Source organism: Fistularia commersonii, chromosome 2 (assembly GCF_037954325.1).
Source record: "Fistularia commersonii isolate RoL2024-O1a breed Wild chromosome 2, RoL_Fcom_v1.0, whole genome shotgun sequence".
Taxonomy (NCBI): domain Eukaryota; kingdom Metazoa; phylum Chordata; class Actinopteri; order Syngnathiformes; family Fistulariidae; genus Fistularia; species Fistularia commersonii.
In genome coordinates this window covers 555,519-575,200 of record NC_141285.1, presented here as the reverse complement: position 1 = coordinate 575,200, position 19,682 = coordinate 555,519, and the positions used below count along the sequence as shown (strand labels likewise).

The window sequence follows — 19,682 nt, the reverse complement described above, 5'->3', positions numbered from 1 at the left end:
ATCACTGAATAAATATAACCATTTAATTTATTTTTTCATTTTGCATTTTTTTCTTTCCATGATGACAGGTGAGGCCCGGCCTCCCCTGCCTCTACTGACTGCACCTCACTGAAGAAAATGGTCGGGCGTCCAGGTACTGTGTTGCTTGCTGAAGCAAAAATACAAATGATTATCGGGTAAAGTTTCTCGAGGGCGACAGGATGCGGGGTGATTTAGTTGGACAGGCGGCCTGTCGGACTTTGAATGAATGAGTGTAACGGTGGCGTGTCCCTATATGACTGACCGGTAACTGGTCCGAGGCGATCCCCGCCTCTCGTCCAATGACGGCTGGGGTCGTCTCCGGCCTCCTGCCGACCCTCCGCACCGTTAATGAATCACTGAATCCGTTCCTCGGATGGCAATTGAACGATCTTTACTTGAGACGAACAGTTTCTGTGGACAATGGCTTCACCATGAGATCAGCTTCCTGTACCTTATTTGATGTATCTGCTTTTCGGTGTATCCATTGGGTTTCGTTTCATGGTATTTATTAAGTTGAGAGTTTTGTTATTATTCCCAGTGCATTTAGGACAGCGTTTTAGCTGACCTTTATGATTTTGAGAGGAATCAAATTTATTGATCAGGTAAATAAGGTTGATGTCAAACGAGCTCTGTCCAAAATGCACTTGATGGCACACATCTCTTGAGCCGGGGATCCGAACCTGGAGAGTCAGCCCAGATGATAGAACATGAAAATATGACTAGAAAGCACAAGATCGACAATTCATGAAATATAACACCAGTTACTTGTCAAAATGTAGGAATAGCTAATTAAACCGGCAAAAGGTACCAAGGCAGAGTCCGGGGTTAAATTCTCAGATCGGTGATGGAAGAAGCCTCTGGAAGCTCCAGGCCCACGGTTATGTTGAAGTATTTAGTGGTTGCTCTGATACGCGAGACCACTTCATCCAGATGTGTTGGCCGTGCCAGAGGTCTGGCAAGGTCTAGGAAACATCTTTTTGATACTATTTCTGATGTACTACTTGGTATCTTTGGGGGTTTTCAGGGGCTTTTAATTAAGCCATTGCTTTTTCCAGTGTACTCGCCCACCATATGATAACTATATAATCAGTGACAATTTATTACAGGCAACTAATCGCCGTCTTCCGACAATTCAGATCATACACCTCCGGATTAGTCCAATACATGTAATATGAAAATCCAACATTCATTATCTGTACCCCAGGATGGGGTTGGGGGTTATTGGGGTCTATCCCAGCTGTCATTGGGCGAGAGGCGGGGTGCACCCTGGACCGGTGGCCAGTCCTTCACATGTAGACACACATAACCATTCACGCATCTGGCCAATTTGGGGTCTCCGGCTAACCTCCTTCATGTTTTTGGGCTGTGGGAGGAAAGCGGAGAAGCCGGGGAAGAACCCACGCAGACACGGGGGGAACACACTGCGCCGCCGTGCTGTCGCAATATGAAAATGTTCTCCATTGTTTACGAGACGATGATTGCAAAATATACATGATATATACAGGCTTTCTTGGGGCTCTTATGAATAGTAGGCGAATCTGAAAATTAAATTCAAGTTTGGAATAAAGATTAGATGTTGCACAAAGAGGTTGTCACGGTGGCACGGCGGTCAGAGCTTCGGCCTCACAGCACCAAGGACCCTGGTTGGATTCCAACGAGGAGGCCTTTCGGAGAGGAGTTTGCATGCTCTCCCCGTGTCTGCGTGGGTTTCCTCCCACGGTCTCAAAAACATGCAGCAGGTTCATTGGAAAAAACTGGGAATATTTTTGAATGAGTGAGTGAATGTTTGTTTGCCTGTATATGTGGCCCTGCGATACACTGGCGACCAGTCCAGGGTGAATCCCTAGACTGGTCCAGCACCCCGCCTCTCGCCCGATGACAGCAGGGATAGACTCCGGCATCCCCCCGATGCATAGATGGATGGATGGATGGATGGATGGATGGATGGATGGATGGATGGACACCAAGGATGGAGTCAGCCATTATCACAACAGTGAATGAAATCATGCATATTCTTTTATTCACATAGTCTACTGTTTAAGTGTATATTTCTGTAAGCTACATACATTTCCTCACATGATTTGTTTTAAAAATAGATCAATATAGTAAAAAATATAACAATAAAATAATAATCAAAAATGCAGTGGGAAGCCTAGGATTTGGCTTTATATGTGAAATGGGTTTCAGACTCTAAAACCCCAAGGCACTGCATTGCATTTTTTATTTGTGTGTGTATATATAGTAGCGAGTCACGAATGTTTGGGTTTACGTTGATGCTTGTTTTCTGTGTGATTTTGGGGTTGGTTGCTGGGAATTTTGCGGGTGTGGTTTGGGGTGCATTGAATTTGTTTTTTTTTCACCTGGAATTGAGCAGGAATAGTTAGTTGTATTGCTGGCTCGTTAGCAACAGCTATTGCTCATGAAACAGACGTTTTACCGTCACCCGGGTGTTTCCCTGACTAAAACACCACAATGTATCCAAATATATCTTCTTATTTTATCATAAATGACATATAATATAAATGTCATCATCATTCATAATGTATTTGATTGTCATTTGAATGACAGGAAAAGTCCCATCACTGCTTCTTATCTGCCCAAATTATATTTATGAGTGTGCGTAAACGTATACAAAAGAGACATGATTGATTTTCCTGAGGCCTGACAGCAGCAAGGCAAGTTTACAGAGTAAATTCGAAGTCTTTTAGTTTAACAGTTTTAAACTTTGACCCAAAATCCATCTGGGCCCAAATCCCTGTCCGAGCGGCTGCAGCGGCCTGACCTGCTACGTCATCAACCCACCGACGCCTCAACCAACCTTGATTACACTACCTTTGCCTTCTGACCCGCCCATATGTCTTCCTTAGTTTTTTTATCCGAATAAACAGAATTAAAATGACAAACATTATGAGAAATGTGTCTCACGTAAGAATTCTCTCACATAAATCCGGTTTTTAAACCATATTTCCAGCTCGATAGCGCAAGTCCCGGTGCCTGTCAGTCAAAACAGTACCATCAAGCTAGGTTGAGGGCGCGTTGGTTTTCCACGTCAGTGTGTTTACTAAAACCAGATTGACAGCTGCGGGAAGGTGTTCAATCTATCTACTTATGGACCGATTGTATGAAGAGTGAATGAATAAACGGCGTCCGGTAATATTGCGGTCTAACCGAGTGGAATGTCCGTGAATCGCAGTTTGTTCATCTGTCGCAGGGAATTGAACTTCTGGTCTTCTCCAGTCACTGTTGGCCGGCTAGCTGCTAGCTTGCCGTGCTAGGCTAGCTTTAGCTTCAGCTGGACTCCATCTTTGAATTACAGTCACACATACAGGTAAATTAATATATTTTTATGTTTCTATTTTTCACTCTGATGATAGCTGACGAATCGTGCTCGTTTGTTCGCCGGCAGGACGTCTTCCCGCACTAAATCCAGGACGTAAAGTAGGACAATCCGGTGGAGACAGTCGAGCAGGTTAACATCCCAGTAGAATGAACTAGCACTGTCCAGTTTCTGGACTACAAGTCGATTCTTTTATTACTACAATCTCACAACATCGTGAGGGCTTCACACAGTATCCCTTCTTGTGGCTTCCTTGTGTGAGAAAGACTGTCACTCGCTTGGTGATCCGTCATTGTGAAGAGAAGCTAGCCTGTTAGCTTTCCCCATAGGAGGACGGTAGTGACTTAGGCTAACCGAATTAGCACGCTAATACCTGCATGTCCCTTTGGACAGCTAATTGCTAGCTCGTATCACCTGGCCTTGTTGTGTGATTCAATGCTGTTATTGTTTTATTCCATGTGTTGGGGATGTTAGATGAACCTCAGCAACCTCATAAGTCTCTTTCAACACAATCACTTGCTTTGTTATCATCTCTGTCCTGTCAAAGAAAGTGTTTTCCTTGGTGCCCCAGTTAAATATGAGAGCTTCAGTGTTATGAGGAGGAGCAGCGTAACACTAGAATCCTTTTATTCCCCCATCGATCAAAGTGTCGGTTGCTTGAGATCATCTTCGATTCTAAGAATCGGGGCCACTTGATGCGTTCGTGACATCACAAATGATTTGAAAGCAAACTAGTCGAATATTTGTCAGACACGAGAACGATGGATGAACTTCAAGCCGCCCCTGCAGAAACACAAGGCATTAAAATAGGGCTGCACAGAACAGAGTATAATTGCATTTATTTTAACATGTATTGCTGTCAAAAAATGACTTGCAAAAGTAAGGAGCGTGCTCCTTTTTAATTTCAAACCACCCCCTTTGACATGAGGTGTTGCGCTTGTTGGGGAGATCAGACGAAGACAGGTTTTCTTCAGTGTGTACGATATGATGTGTAAACAATTTGTCTTCCTGACACGACAATGGTATTTTGACACGCTTATCAGCTCTAACAAATATCCTGCTTTGCTGTTGATTAATGAGTCATATTTAAATAGTAATTAATACTTCAGCCCTAATGTTAAGATTCAACAAATTGCTCATGTTTATAAATCCCGGGTATTTTTAATAATCAAGAAAGAATAGCTTGGAAAAGGGGGAAATTCTAACGTTGTATTTTTTTTTCTTTACTAGTGGAGGTAATCTTTGACACCAGATATCAGTTGGTTAGAAGTACAGGGAGTAAAATCTGTTGCATTCAAGGTACAAACTGGAGAGAGACGGGTGAGCTTGCAGAGTGTTTCTCCGGGGAAACTTATATCGCTTGTCTTCAAATACACAAACATGATAACTTGTGAACACTCAAGGGGGTATGACGTAGTATTCTGGTAAAGTTGGATGTTTTGGTGTGAAATGAACCGTCTTTGAGGATCTCAGAACCATTGTGCCTGATCCAAACTGAAATGGTGACACCTTCATGAAGACATGACATTGCTAAAGAAATGAAACGTATTTCAATAGTCCATACGCTGTGTGGATGTACTGATCATTAAGACATTCAGATTCATAGACAGCACACTTCAATGATGTCTTTTAGCTTTGCTCATTAGAACTAGATTGAGCAGCTTACTCTAACTTTGCTCTGGTCTTTGTAATTCAGTTGACCTGATGTTACAGTTAAACTCTTCGGGGTAAATGATTTGCGCTATGGACCGATATCAGGATCATTTGTAAAATCAAGCAAACCTGTAATAAAACTACAGGGAGCTGTCAAACCCAAGATTAGAAACACCTTTTTCTGCGTGGTTATAAAGATTCAGAAGTGTTTATTTTCATATGCACAGTGCGGAGACATGTTGCTCCATACAATGTGAAAAAAGGTACCATGTGAAAATTCCAGCAGAAAGATAACATTTGTAGATAGTAAATGAAAGTATGCAGCAGTTTGATCCCTATTGTGCAATGGTCAAGAAGGAGTGAGCAAATTACAGCATATGCAAATTGAAAGTGTGTAAAATTTAAATTATAAGCCATCAAGCGTCGTTATTTCATGATCATTATGAGTTACTCCATGATTGTAACCCCCCGTCGGCTGCTTAGGAGTCTGGCGGCGGTGGGGTAGAAGGAGCACGCCGCTCCCGAGGTCCTGCATTTCAACCTCCTGCGCCTCCAGCCTGAGGCTTGAGGAGCGAAGGCCTTTCCCGGGGCTGGTTGGGGTCCTTGAGGATCGATCCTGCGGCGCTTGCTGCTTCGCAGAGGGGTTGTGTGATGATGTTCACCCCTCGCCGTCGACGTTTACCTTCATTAGCGGTAGTGCACGGCCCTGCAGCCGGTCGAGATGCTCTCAATAATGGAGTTGTTTGCTGACGTACCAAACTTCCTCAGGTGAGGGCCTCGCTGATGTGGACGACCTGGTGTTTACAGCTGCTCGCCCTCTCCACCTCACGCTCTCAGGCAAACATTGGGGATAAGGTCTTCTCTTCCGCCTCGCGTCCACTATCCTCCCCGTCATCTCGACGGCGCTGAGGCTCAGGTTGTCGCCATCTTTGTGTTTTGGTTTGGACTCTGGCAGAGGAGGGATGGTGAACATCAGGGTGGAGGGACGCTGAGGTTGGAACTGCCAAGCCTGAGGCCTAGAGGAGATTTATGGATGGGGTGAAAGAGGACATGAAGTTATTCGGTGACGGTTAGATGGAGGACCTGTTGGGATTATTCTTTTTTGAACTCTTACAACATGTTGACATATTTTCACTATAATTTGGATGGAAGATGGTGTTCACATTCACGCTGTGGAGGTTTGAACTGGGGTCCGTACTGTGTCAATTCTGTGGTGTGTAAGTCATTTTGGCTTCGTTGCTTCATCCTCTCACAGTTTTGAATTGGTAAATTTTATCAGCCTCCAGAAATGCTTTGAAGGAAGTGCTTTATTTTCACATTGCTGCTTTGACACATGAAAAAAGGTTAATCCGTCCATTTTGACATGCATTGCTTCTCAAATATGAAAACCATGCCATTTTTATTCTGTTTGGTTATCCATATTGGTCTAGGGAATCCCCCCCCCCAAAAAAAAAATAGATTTCGATGGCTTTGACCAGTTTGTGGACTATAGCCATTAGATGCTCGGGGCTCTTGGTTTGACTTCCAGCCCAGCTACTTAACATCTCATCAGAGCAGATTTGCTTTTTGGATCTTCTGAAGTCTAGAATAGATTTGCAGGATTGTTTGCAATGGCAAGATGTTCTTTTCTGCTCTTTTATGTTTGGTGCATTTTCTTGATTTTCGTACCATGCCAGTCTGTAGTGCGTCAGAGAGTTAATATATATTTAAGGAGTTAACACTCTGCAGGAAGACACCTTCGGTGCTGTAATGGATTGTTAAAACCATGCGGTTATGCGCAACGGGACTATACGTAGTAAAAATGACATACTATTTACTTTGGTTCCCGCTATAATCAATTTCCCCGTCTTTGTTTCTGTGCCAGAAAGCAGCATGGTGGACAAGAATATCTACATCGTTCAGGGTGAAATTACGACCGTTGTCGGGGCGATTAAGAGGAACTCCAGATGGAACACCCACACGCCACTGGTAAGCTAAATACATGACTTTAATATTCATGTCTATAAAATGGGATAAAACTCCAACGTTAATCCGGCTAGACTCACTGTTTTTGTATGGTTTTCCAGTTAGCTTCTCGAATACTGTGATATTTATTTTTATCACTAAGATTTTGATGTACAGTATGTAGTTTTATACACCCCTACCAAATTATTGGGCTAAATAATACATCTTCAAAAAATGGACTCGACTCATCTAATTATCAGGCATGGAATAGCTCATAAATTAAAAAAAAAGGGTCACCACAAATTAGTCTATCGCTGTTTGTGCATGTAAGACCCCTCTGCCCAGGGAAGGTAAGTCCACTTGCTCACACATCCTGTCGGAAGTTTACCAAGTCACAGTCCTCTCTCAGAAAAATAGCATTTTGACTGAATTGGAAGCATCATTCTGCAATAAGTCCTTTTGCATTGTCATTTATTCATCAGCTTATTCACAGAAAAAAACTTTTGAGCTTTAGTGTTTGAAACTCCAGTGATCGAGGTGCTTGCTTGATGACTTCTGACTCTGGATAGCATAACTACCATTCACTGTGCTAAGCTAAGTCGCTAGAGATGGGGCTCTAGCGCCATAATGTAGGACAGAGGAGACGACATTTCTCTATGAACAACGGTCGACGGACGCTCAACTTCTTCAAAAGTTTGCTGGCTCTCGATGCCAGTTTTGTGTATTGTGAGCTCACCTTCCTGGGTTACTTCTGGTCGTATTCTTTCTCCACAGGATGAAGAACAGGACCCACTGTTGAACAGCTTTGGTCACCTCAAGGAAATACTGAACAGCATTAAAGGTATGCAAGAGAAAGCCTGTGTGATTGTGTAGGCCTTATCAGATCCAGTTTGATGGTATTGTCTTGATTACAGTAGGACGTACAATATCGGCGAGAAGGACACGTCTAAATCAGAATTCTGATTTTATTTATTGATTTATTAGAACTGAGAGAAACAAAAAAGACATTTTAACTAGTAGAATGTCTAAATGAAGTAGGATATTCCCCCAGCACAATGTTAAATCTGAAAAATTTCGATACGCTTCATAAAAAAAATCAAAAGAAAAGAATGCCCCTTCTGTGACTTCAATACTTTCAAAGCCTTTTCGAAGGGTTTTGATTTGTTCACCGGCACCCCTGCTGGGCCAAATGGAACGACCCAAACTGATGTAAATAACCACTAAAAATGCACCAGAACCGGTTTCAAGCCACTTTCAAGGAGAAAAGCTACTTGTATTTTTCGTTTGTTTTTCTCCATTAGTAGCTTTACGCTTGTTTTCTTTTGTTGCCGTTGACTTTGAGGGGGACGTTTCCTTTTTCCATTTTTTTTTTTTTTTTTTTGTATGTGTCATGCCGGGAACCCCCCTCGGTATGTCGGCCCCGAGGTGGGGACAACAGGGTTTTCAGTTTCACGGGCCTTAAAGTGAGGGTCGGTTACCACAGTAATTCTGTCATCCACTCCCTGACAGTTTTTTATGTTTTCTAATTCAGACTGAATCTTTGGTTAAGAGCCTGGCAATGTTGCCCTCCAAAGTACTTTGTCTCGAAGTGTATCAGATAGCATTTTACTGTTGTACCTGATATACAGATTTACATCCAACAGTTTCCACTTTAATTCACATGAATTACGTCTCTGGCCTGTACTTTTATTCCCTGTGTAGGTAAATAATGCATCACCATGTGACTCAGCTCAGGATCAACTCAATTCACACTTGACGATATAGGATATATAGAAATAACTACTGTGGTTCGGATTTGATATCGATAATAAAACACAAAAATTGTATTTTTTTTTTCAGACTTAGACAGACTTTATTAGTCATTTAGATTTGCATCAAAATCAAATTTCGATGCAGTGGCTCAGGGCACAGCGCGAATATTGACAGAAGCAATATATAGAAAAAAAAAAAACAGAATATTGCACATCTAAAAACTTTTGCATAAAATGTAAATCTGCACATCAAGCATGAATTGTGAATCTGTGTATTTAATATTTTATATGTGTGTGTGTGTATTTAATATCAAACGTGCTGTATATCTGGGTATTTATTTCCTGCTCAACTCAAGTCATTAAAATTTTAGCAGCCATGGTTTTTTCTACTTTAGTTTGCATCTGAACCTATACACTTTTTTCCAAATGAGCTGTGAGCCACACCGTGCAGCCTCAGTTCTAACAGCCGGGTCTTTAGTCTGATAAGTTTTCCTTCACAAGTGATGGACTGATGATGCACTGGCAGAGGTTTGGGCAGAGACGGTTTGAGATCAGGGGGATCCAAATGAATGGCCTCGTACCAACGGCTGACCGAAGCAGTGGATGCACGGGGCGAGAAAGACACGCAGAGCGAGCTCAGCTGAGAGCAGTGAATGGACATCATTATACCCTTTTCATGGTTGCTTTATGCTGGTTTTACACTGAGATTTGCAGACGAAATCCTGAAAGTCGGAAGGAAATTTTGAGAATTTTACTGGAGTCGCAGCAAACTCCCGTCATCCCGATCGTTTAGTATAAGGGTCTAATCTGAGCTGTCCTGGGCTTAAGACAGCATCAGACGTGCTTGATGTTATTGCAAGTCTTTCTTTACGGTGAGGTAACACACTCAACGACCAATAGAAGAGCTCTGACAAAACCGTAAAAGGAGACCTGGGAGACGAACAATCACCCGAGTGGTATCTGCGGCAGAGACGGTATTTGTTTGCGGTATGGATGAACGTATATCAGTATGGAGGAGTGGATGGTTGAGCTGTGGGCAGAACAGCCCGGCTTTGACAACAGCAACTCTCCAGCAGATCACGACTGAGTGGAGAAGGAAAAGTGATGGACTGAAAAAGCAGATGCTCTGCTAATAAGTAGGTGAAAACATTGCAGGATGGGAAATTATTGCCCAAAGAATTAAGTTGTAGTCTACGGTATAGTGACCGTAAGATTCAAAGTCTTTGTTGAATCCCGATCTCAGACTAGGCTGCGACTAAAACTTGTCTTTAGATGTGAGCAGGTGTGAGATGATAGTTTTCCATGAGTCTTTTGAGGTAGGGGTAGCGTAAGTTGCTGTGGGAGTTTCATCGCAGTTAGCGTCAAGGTCGCTGAAATCCCACATCTTGCACAACCACAAAGGGCTGCAAGTCCTCCAACAACAAAAAATCAAGCGCTCTTCGAGCTGTAGGGACGAACACCGTTCCATCTGAGCCTGCATGGACAGTTTAAACGCTGTGCAGAGAAGCTGTCGGCTCTTTCTGGTCCTCTGAGACGGGTCGTTTCGTACAAAGTGTTAGCTAGCATGAACGCGTGCTGCGCCTCTGTTTCTATATTATCACTGGGCGTCTTTCCATCTCGTGTAACGCTAAACCCTTAATGCTCCCGTACGCCGGCTAACCTCCCGGACTGATACTCCTATTGTTCTTAGAATCAGTGCAGACATACCTCCTCTGTGGCAACCCCCAAATACTCACGTTTGTTTTTAGTCTTTTCCAAAAGAACTTAATTTGCTGGACTTGTCAGCTTTTTTTTTTTTTTTTTTTTTTTTACCTGAACCCCTTCTATTTTAAGAATGTGGGTTGGCATTCCTGAGTGTTTATCCCATTTATAAACCTGTACGCGAGACTATTTCACCCCACCTCTGTTTTCCTTTTGAAATTGTGCTGAGTGAGAGTTCACCCGGTGTTGTACAGTATAGGTAGAATGCTGGATTATTGATCCATGACTACCATGTCGCCTGGATGATTCACCATCCACCTTTGGACTTGAATCATGTGACTTGAATCACCACAAACCACCGTCGCGCGTAGGTTTCACTCTGGTGTGGGACTTCCCTGGCGACGGAGACGCAATCTCTCCACGTTCTGTCAGCGCATCTTAGAAGGGATGCGCCGCCGCTCGGCACAAAGTCCTTCGGCGTCATTTTAATGGGAGCATCAATCAGTCATTGTGTTTCGCTGATGCGCCGTATCCGTCCCTCAGACAATATCGGCGCCGACGTGGAGCGTCCTTGCGAAAGCTCAGCGAGGACGGCGCTTTCGTCGCCGTGGTGTCTGCGGCTCCCGTCCCAAACGCGTCCAAAACTGATCATTTGTTATCGGGAGCAAATGGGGATCTGAGAGCCGTGGACATGCGAAGAGGGCTTGTTATTCACACTTAAAGGAACAACTCCGCGGCCAAACGGGAGACTTATTTTCGGCATCAAAACAAACCGATATCCTCATCGGCCCTCGGCGGGCGAGGTTAAGCCGGAGCGAGGCCTTTTCCCGAGGCCGCTCGCACGATGACTCCGTGTGGCGACTGATCATTTGTTGAGTCTCGGTGTGTGTAAATGCAGCGGCGCTCTCTGACAGCCCTCCTCTGAGAGACTCAAGCTGGCTCCCAGGACAATCCCGCATGTTGTCATGCCTTTGCAATGAGAGTCTGGCAGCTTCCGCGGCCGCCCCTCCGGTCGAGGCAGTGGGAGAATTTCAACTGATGGAGCTGCGCGGCCTGATCCTTCACTGCTGCTGCCTGCCTCCAGGGAATGCCTCTGCCATTGTGAGATGGACAGGCGCTGCTGGCTGACAAATCCAGCGCCGTGGTTAACCCTCCTCTTTCTTTCCTTCTCTTTACAACCCTTTTGCTTCTGCCCACAAATCACCAAATGTGAATTTTCCTCTTTGAATCCCATTTCAGCTGCTCCTGTCACAGCTATGGTATTGAAGTAGAATAAACTAAATTAAAAGCAACATATATCCCCCTCTACCCCCCGCCGTTTTTTTTTTTTTTTTTGGGGTTATCACCATGAAGTAATGAGACCATGTCAAGGATGTTTGACGGCCACGTTGCGTCCTTAAGCCCAAATCCCACGCGCGTCCCGCCGCGAACATTTTTTCCATCCATAACCCCGTAAGAGACGAACCGGAGATGAAAGAGCGGCGGCGGCGGCGCTGCGTGTTGTGCTTCACATACTGATCAGGTTTGTTTTGTTTCTGCCGCAGCATAACAACCCCGATAAATGCCGCGGCGGCCCCGACAATATTTTTGGTAGGAAGTGTTGCGGGTGGGCTTCGCCACGGCCCAGCTGTCTGCTTAATGAAAGCTGGGTAATTCCATTCACCCCTGCGTGTATCTCCTTCTCCCTTTAACAACAAAAGCCAAACAGCCAAGGAAATATGAATTAGTCCCCACAAGAGTTCCCAGCTCCCCTGGCCTGTCTGCTCTTCCCCCTCCTCCCCCCCGCTTTCTTTTCTTTGTCGCTCTTTCTCTCTCTCGCTGCCTGGCTGAGGAATTCTGTTCTGTTCCACCCGGCGTGATTGACAGGGCCACATGCTGCAGAGCGGGCCGTGCAGCTGGAAGTATATCATCTGCAGTTTTAGTTGGGTAAATATAGCAGGTTGTCTTGTCAAGTGGGGAGATAAATTGTTCTGGGAAAGGAAGTGTTGTCTCTCCTTTCCGAAAGGAGGGGGAAAAGAAAAAAATATTTTCTTACCATTCTATTGAAAATGTGTGTGTCTCTCTCTGTCTCTCCACCGGACGCCTCAACAATGAGAGCACAGTTGAAGAAGCTAAGCAGAGACGGGCCATGTGTCGGGACGCCTCACTTCCACCTTGCCTCTTTATCCACGAAGGCCGGCCTCCGGATGCAGGGGGAGGAATTTTCTTATTGAAAAATGCTCAGAATCGAGTCCGATGCCCAAAAGGCCATCGGTGGCGCAGTCGGACCCGCACCAATGAGCCGTCCTCGCAGTGTGCGCACACCTGAAAATGTCCCGAATCTGACGGGCCTTTGGCGTTAAACCCGAGGAATTCCTCTTCTTGAATTTTCAAGACTGATGAGAAAGTATAGCCTCATTTTAAGCCGAAAATCCGATCCACTCCTTGATTTGACCTCGTTGTCCTAGCCCGATCTCTGACAACAGCTGGCTAGCTCCTGTTAGCTGCTAAGCTACAACAGCACCGATAAAAGGCTGTGTAAAAATCTGCACGGAAATGTCGTCATATAACCTTTTTTTTCTCGCAAGAAAGAAATGGACAAACAATGAAATTTATATTGACAAATTGAAATTCATTTTTACAGATATGGTATGCATCGCTGCGATACCCAGAATCGAAAACCAGAAGGGCCTGGTCGTCATGGCGCGTTGCGTGCGTTATGTCATTTCACAAACTTATTTTGGAACACCCTTGCCGAGGCGCCCCCGCGTCCACCTGCCAAGTTCGGTGTAATTATATCGAAGCGTCGTCCAGATACGCCCGTACTTCCTGGTTCGGCTCGGGACGAAACGTGACGCCCGGGTCACCTACGGCCGCGGGTTTCGCCTCCAAAAAAAACAACCAAAAAAAAAACCGGGACGTCATCAATGGTCCTTGGGCATGGCCCCGCTCCCGCTTGACTTTGCACTGCTCGGGGAATGTGGGCTCGCTCCAGCGCTTAGACGGGGACGCACGCTAATGCCGGGTCTGATCGGGGCCTATAGCGGCCTTGACACTATGTTTGGCAGCACCGACCCGCCGGAGCGGCAGCTTTGTAGCCCAACAGAGGACGAGTCTCACTGACCGACACTCTCATCCCTCACCGCTTCGGCAGCTCAGCGCTTTATCCCAAACATTGGTCCGCTCACGGCGAGGAAAAGGCGCCAGATAAACATGCGCGCTTCCAAAAATGTTGCCGTCATTTTGTAAGTTGGACCGGCGCGGTTCGGTTGGAAGAAAATGAGAGGAATTGAGAACTTGAGAAAGGCTGATATCTGATTTTCTTTTCAGGTCACACTTACACTTCGGGAACTAGCAAAGACCGCCGCTGCTTCCATTTGCTAGCTTTGTTCAGTTTTTTTGTCAAACAAACTATACTTTCTTGCTTTATTCAAGAGAGCGAAGCCCAATTAAGACTTTTTTTTTTTTTTTTTAATGTCCAAGTTTCTTATTTGTCCATCTGGAGAGTCCCGCCCTTCTTAAAGACAGTTTGTTTTTCCACCTTTTCTCCAAAAATTGTGTCAATCTGCTTCGACATAAGGAGTCGGGAAGAATCTTGTACGGAGTTTCTGTCCGAGTCCTCCGTTTGTCCGATATATAGATAACTGCGGTAATTGATTTTTAGTTTGAAGGTTTGCCAGTGAAAAATTGAATGTATTGGATGCATTTATCTATGTGTTTACTTATTTTTTAGTTTCAAAGAAAGGTCTTTATTGACATGATTAAGAATAGAGAGACTCAGAATTTCATATTAATGTCATTGAAAGTGTTTTTACTAGAAAAAACCCATGGCATTTCTTGACGCTCTATCATTTGGATCCACTAGTTTTAAGTGTGTGTTCACCGACATAATGCAACAGTGCCTGCTTGTTTGTGCGCTGCCAATTGTCCAGCGGTCACGCATTAATGTGTTTCTGTGCGAGGTAACTCCCACCGGAGCCGGCCTGGATCTCCCCCAGCCAGCCAGCCGTGCGGCCGTGCTGCCTTCAAGTACCAAGGCCCGGCCCAGAAGTTCCCGGTACTGTGGAGCGCTGGAAGTTTACGGCGGTGGCTAAGAATAGAAGACCAAGTTATGTACCGCGCGCCGTCAGGTTGCGGCAACGCTAGTTTTCAGCTGTGGCCCCGGTCGTACACGTGAAGGATAGTGTCACAACAAACAAAATAAAGTAATAATATAATGATGATACATAGGTTTTCTATAGCGCTTTTCATGATACTCAAAGACGCTTTACAAATAAGAGACAAATGAAACAGTATTGGGAAAGTCCACATAACATCACTCAAGCTAGTGTTGCTAAGGAAATGACACGAATAACGTCAAAAATGATCCGTTGTATCAGAGCAACTGCAAATGCCTGTTACACTCATTGTTGCCGTTCATGATGTTATCTGAGGTTATTGTTCCCTCGCTCATTCAAAAACTTTATTGTAGCTATTTTCCTGACAATCATCGAACGCCGCTGAGCCGATTGCTCTCACGCAGAAACCCCGTTTGAATTATTCCGCGGGCTGATTATATCGCCGCGGTTTACATTTTACGGCAGCGCAGAAAATATGCATCGCTTTCCGAGGTTTGCTCCTCCGCTACGCCGTTTTTATGCAGGAGTTACTGAGCCTCAGCTTCTCAAATCTTCCTCCTCCTGCACCCTCCTCTCATCACACACACACACACACACACACACACACACACACACACACACACATACACAAGCGTACACACACGCACGCACGGCGAAGGTCAGGTTTTTGACAAGTCTGCAGAAGAAACAGTCTGCTCCTAAATCCCTTCATTTTTATTCATACAAATACAGGTTTAGAGCTCCAAGCGGCCCCACGGTACAAAGCCAGAGTGGCCCTTTGACTGACAGCTTTCTCCCTTTCATCCAAACACTAACGAAATTCACAAGCACACCTCTAATTGACTTGAATCACCAGCACGGCACCGGGGGTGGATCGCGAGAGGGTGGGTGCGTGGGGGATGCCGGTGGATTTGCAGGCTGAACATTGTGCAGGGGGGGGGAAGCAGCGGATGATTTGATTGCTCTCGAGCTGACCTTTCCGATAATTATCCGGCCCCCCCTAAGCAAACTGAAGAACCACTGGTTATTCGGTACAGGATGGGGGAAAAAAAAAATCTAACCAAAAATAATTTTTAATCACTTCCTGCTATATGCGGTGCTGTTTACTACCCCTCCCAAAAAAAACATTCCGATTGGTTTTAGCTTTGTTTTTTGATTGTGCGTCTGAAAATGTTGGTAGTTTTCCCATTCAATTCCATTCCATAATTCCATTTATTTGACATTTGATCCCTTATTGTCGGGGCCTCTTTAACACAGCATCACACACACTCTTGTTCAGTAGGGAGATTCAGTTCTGAATTATAATTGCTAATATTTCATCACTCGCATTGCTAGCTTCAATGTTCCAACCCAACTCTTCTGGACTCATGATGCTCTGGATGCTCCTTCTTACTGATGTTTTACACCAGGACCTTAATGAAACTGTTTGAGCTGATTTGTGTGTGTGTGTGTGTGTGTGTGTGTGTGTGTGTGTGTGTGTGTGTGTGTGTGTGTGTGTGTGTGTGTGTGCATGCGCGTGTATGTGTGTGTGTGTGTGGATTAAAGGTAGCAACTGGGTTGGTTGGGATACCACTGCAACATCACTAGGATTTATTTGGAAAAGAGCAGCAAGGCAAAAAAAAATTAAATTACGAACTCGACAGACAGAAGCTTCGTCCAATCACGTGCCAAGTCGTCCATTTAGGAGCCTCCCTCTCTTTCAACTTGATTTTCCTTGCGGATGATTGGAAAGTTTGTATTGATGAACGCAAATTTGATCGATAGATTTGACGTCTCTGCTCGTGAAATCCGCCACAGTTGACAAAAATACTGAAATCGTAGCTGCGTGTCCTCGGTATTCCTCGGACGGCGAGTTCACACACGCTTGCACGAGTTGTCGGTGCCTTGCGAACACACACACAGACGTGCGCAGCTCGCACCGGCGATACTACATAGCCACCTGTTATTAATACCCCGTGTTAACCGGATGCCATTCTTTATGTCAGCTGAATCTTTCATCATTTAAACAACTTCAGTGCAAGCAAACAAGCAGAACTGGAGAATACCTTCAAGTTGCTTCCCTCGTGAAACACCGTCCTATTTTAAATGAATAGCTGAAAATAATCACGGATGAACGGGTAATAAGGAGATGTATTTGCGGCTTTGCTCGCTAACGCTTGTTTTGATGCAAATCAAAAGGTTTTGTGTTAACGTAGATCCTTTGATTGTAAAGTTGGATTAACATTCATCTCAATGTATGGGATTGACTTTTCGAGGGTTGCTCGATGGTTTTTTCCAGCGTTGCACAATGCGGCCGCCCCCGTGCTCCATCAGACCCGCAGAGGTGGCTCGCCGGCGCCGGCGCCGCTGCAATGCCGTTTTTCATCTCCGAAATTTGTCCTCGCGAAGCCTTAATCCGAGCGTCACTGACAACCTCACTAATTCATCACATTTTACCATCGTGTCAGTCATCAGGAGAGAATGCACACATGACGCCAGGCTCGCTCTCATTTCAAGGTCAAGTGTGTGTGTGTGTGTGTGTGTGTGTGTCAGTGCTCAGCTGTGGTCAGACAGGCGCTGGCGGGCCTCTGGGGTCACAGGCTGAACACTCGGGGACTGACTGTGGCCTTCTAGCCCCCCCTGCTCCTCCGCCACCTGATCTTTGCTCATATATCACTCCCAATTGAACCGGGCAGAAAGCAGCTGGCAGATGCCGATGAAGAGGAACCATAATTCATGTCACTCAGCCACTTATGCAAATATGTTTACTCGTGGAGGCATTCGGAGCAAAGAGGATCCGCCTCCCGGTAATTCTTCACATGTCTGCCGCCCCCCCGACCCCCCGGTGTCTTGTGGCTCCGAGTATGAGATCACGAGACGGCTTCTCAGTCCTTGTGTTATTTTTATGACGCCGGCCGAAGGACAATAAACCGAGCGGGACGAGTTGTCACTTCGGCCGACGCCCGGTCCGATTAACACTTTGTTAGTATACTGACAAAACTTCTTTGCGGTGCGTCAAAATAAAACTCTTTCTGTCTTGAAGCGATAGAGTCCACGCTACAAAGTACTATTTTTATTTGAGTATAAGAAGCGTGTCGCGCAGCGGCTTCTTTTCCTCGGCGGCATCACAAAGACGGCGGTGCTGGATTCTGCCGCGGTGCTCGGACCCCCTGGATGACGCTCGAGAACCAATGAAGAATGTTTGAGTTCTGTCACTTGTTATCATGCATTCCCTTCAAAAGTCATTCCACTCAGTTGAATGAAATTTGCAGCGCTTAAAATTGCACCGACCAGTCGGCATGTTTAGTTGTTTATTTTTCTTTCCTAAAGTAGTGAGGAAATTGCTTACCAAATTCACCAGCTCATAAACCAAATGTACTGGGAAAAAAGCAAAAATGAAAGCACCCTTCTGAAACTGAAACTCCTTGTATTTATTAGTCCTATTTGCCCATGGCTAAATCATAATAAACGCCTCAAAAATGATTCTCTAATATAGCTATATACTTTTTTTCAATGCTTAATATATACACACACACACACACTCAAAAAGTCTCCTCAGGAGCCGTGTTTCCAATCAACTACTCCTGGGAAAACCAAAATACTAAAATTCAGAATTGATAAAAAAAACATTTGTTTTCCATGGAAGTGATGTGACTATTTTCCAGCCAATAGTTACGTTTAATGTGATTTATGGCCAATATTCAGTAACCGCAATCGTAAGCGGTACTTTTGGGTTTGCCGTTGCTCTGATTGAACGGATATCTGTCTGTTTTTATCTCTTAGGGTATTGCTGTCAAGTTAATGTTAAGATTGTGTTCTTGACTTCTTGGAGGGTCTAATTTCCGCGACGCGATAAACCAACTCTGTGCCTGTAGATACGGCGGTGGCTTGTGTGTGTGTGTGTGTGTGTGTGTGTGCTGGTGTGTGCTGGTGTGATTGATGGAAGATGGGCGTCGTCGTGAATTATACAGGTGTTAGACCATTGTAAAAGTCCATCAAAAGAGCGAAGATTAATCGCGGTGTCTAACCCCTCCCCAGACAGACTGCCACCTAGTGCTGGTTAGTAGCTGTAAATCTGGCCAGTTAACAGTGCCCTAACCGGGGAGTGACAGGCAGGGCTTAGGCTTAGTGTGAAGAAGGGATGCAACTGTTGTCCTGTTTCAGAAGCTCTCAACAATGTGCTGAGTGGATGGAGAGTCCCAGCAGAGGGCTATTAATCATACCGGCCCGGGTGTCTGCAGGATGGGTCGTGCAGTGTGTGTGTGTGTGTGTGTGTGTGTGTGTGTGTGTGTGTGTGTGTGTGTGTGTGTGTGTTTGAGGGTTGAGGGTGCTATGGAGGATCTGGATGTGCTGACAGGAACAGTGGGCAAGATGTGAGCAAAACAAACTAGCCCCCAGGAGCCCTGAAAGAGAGGAGGAGGTGGGTTCGGACTTTGCTTAAGCCCCCCCAACCCCTGGTGTGCGCACACACACACACACACACACACACACACACACACAAAAACACATGGAGGAGCTGCGGCACAATTTCGAGGAGTCAGATTTATATCTTTGCGATTTCGTCGTTCGCCACAGTGTCGCTCTCTGTCGCCGAAGTGACGCAAGCGGCGCCTGGTTTGGAATCGTTAGTCGCGGCTCCTGGTTACTGCAGGTTGAGGAAGTACCTGACCAGGGTTAACCACCTCTCTCCATGAACCCCAAGATAACATACGTGCGTTAACATCTCCCCCACACCTAGATGATCTTATTTTCCCAATTTCCCTATCTTATCGCCAATGCTGTTCATAGGACGGCGAGGCCGAACACCCACGGCGATTATCCAAAGACAGACGCTTCTCCGAGTTCACGGCGACTTAGATTTAGTCAGCGTTATCCTTCGTATCGGTCTGGAGTCGAAAGTAAGCCTTCTGTGAGCGGCCGGATCATCGTTTCCTTCCTTTTCCACGTTTTTATGCATCTACCTGTAAGAGCGGTCAGTCGCACCCAGGCTCGGCTAACGCTGGTGGACGTATGTTTGAATTTGTCTCAGCAAATACAAAAACACAAGTCCAACAGTTGTGTCATGGCTTTGAGTCTTTAAAATCCTGTTGGCGCACCTGCGCTTACTTATTCGCTTGAGTAGCGCACAGTCGACTCCTGCCCGTTTTGTAAAATGTACTTTTTGTTGTCGAACGCAGATGCATTCAAGGTGAACCAGAA

At 45.2% G+C, this 19,682-nt stretch overlaps 1 protein-coding gene across 5 annotated transcripts in view; it reads left to right on the top strand.

Annotated features, from left to right (window-relative positions):
• The first annotated feature begins 3,043 nt into the window (after nucleotides 1-3,043).
• Nucleotides 3,044-19,682, top strand: part of gbf1 (golgi brefeldin A resistant guanine nucleotide exchange factor 1) — a 78,323-nt gene continuing 61,684 nt past the window's right edge. For 3 of the 5 annotated variants that reach the window (XM_086163543.1, XM_086163536.1, XM_086163520.1), the window contains exons 1-3: nucleotides 3,045-3,349; nucleotides 6,876-6,979; nucleotides 7,730-7,796. In XM_086163543.1, the coding sequence (XP_086019669.1) occupies nucleotides 6,884-6,979; nucleotides 7,730-7,796 (163 nt within the window). In that variant the 5' untranslated portion in view covers nucleotides 3,045-3,349; nucleotides 6,876-6,883. Of the gene's footprint in view, nucleotides 3,350-6,875; nucleotides 6,980-7,729; nucleotides 7,797-19,682 lie in introns of all 5 variants that reach the window. The other 2 variants (XM_086163527.1, XM_086163550.1) reach the window with 2 other exon arrangements.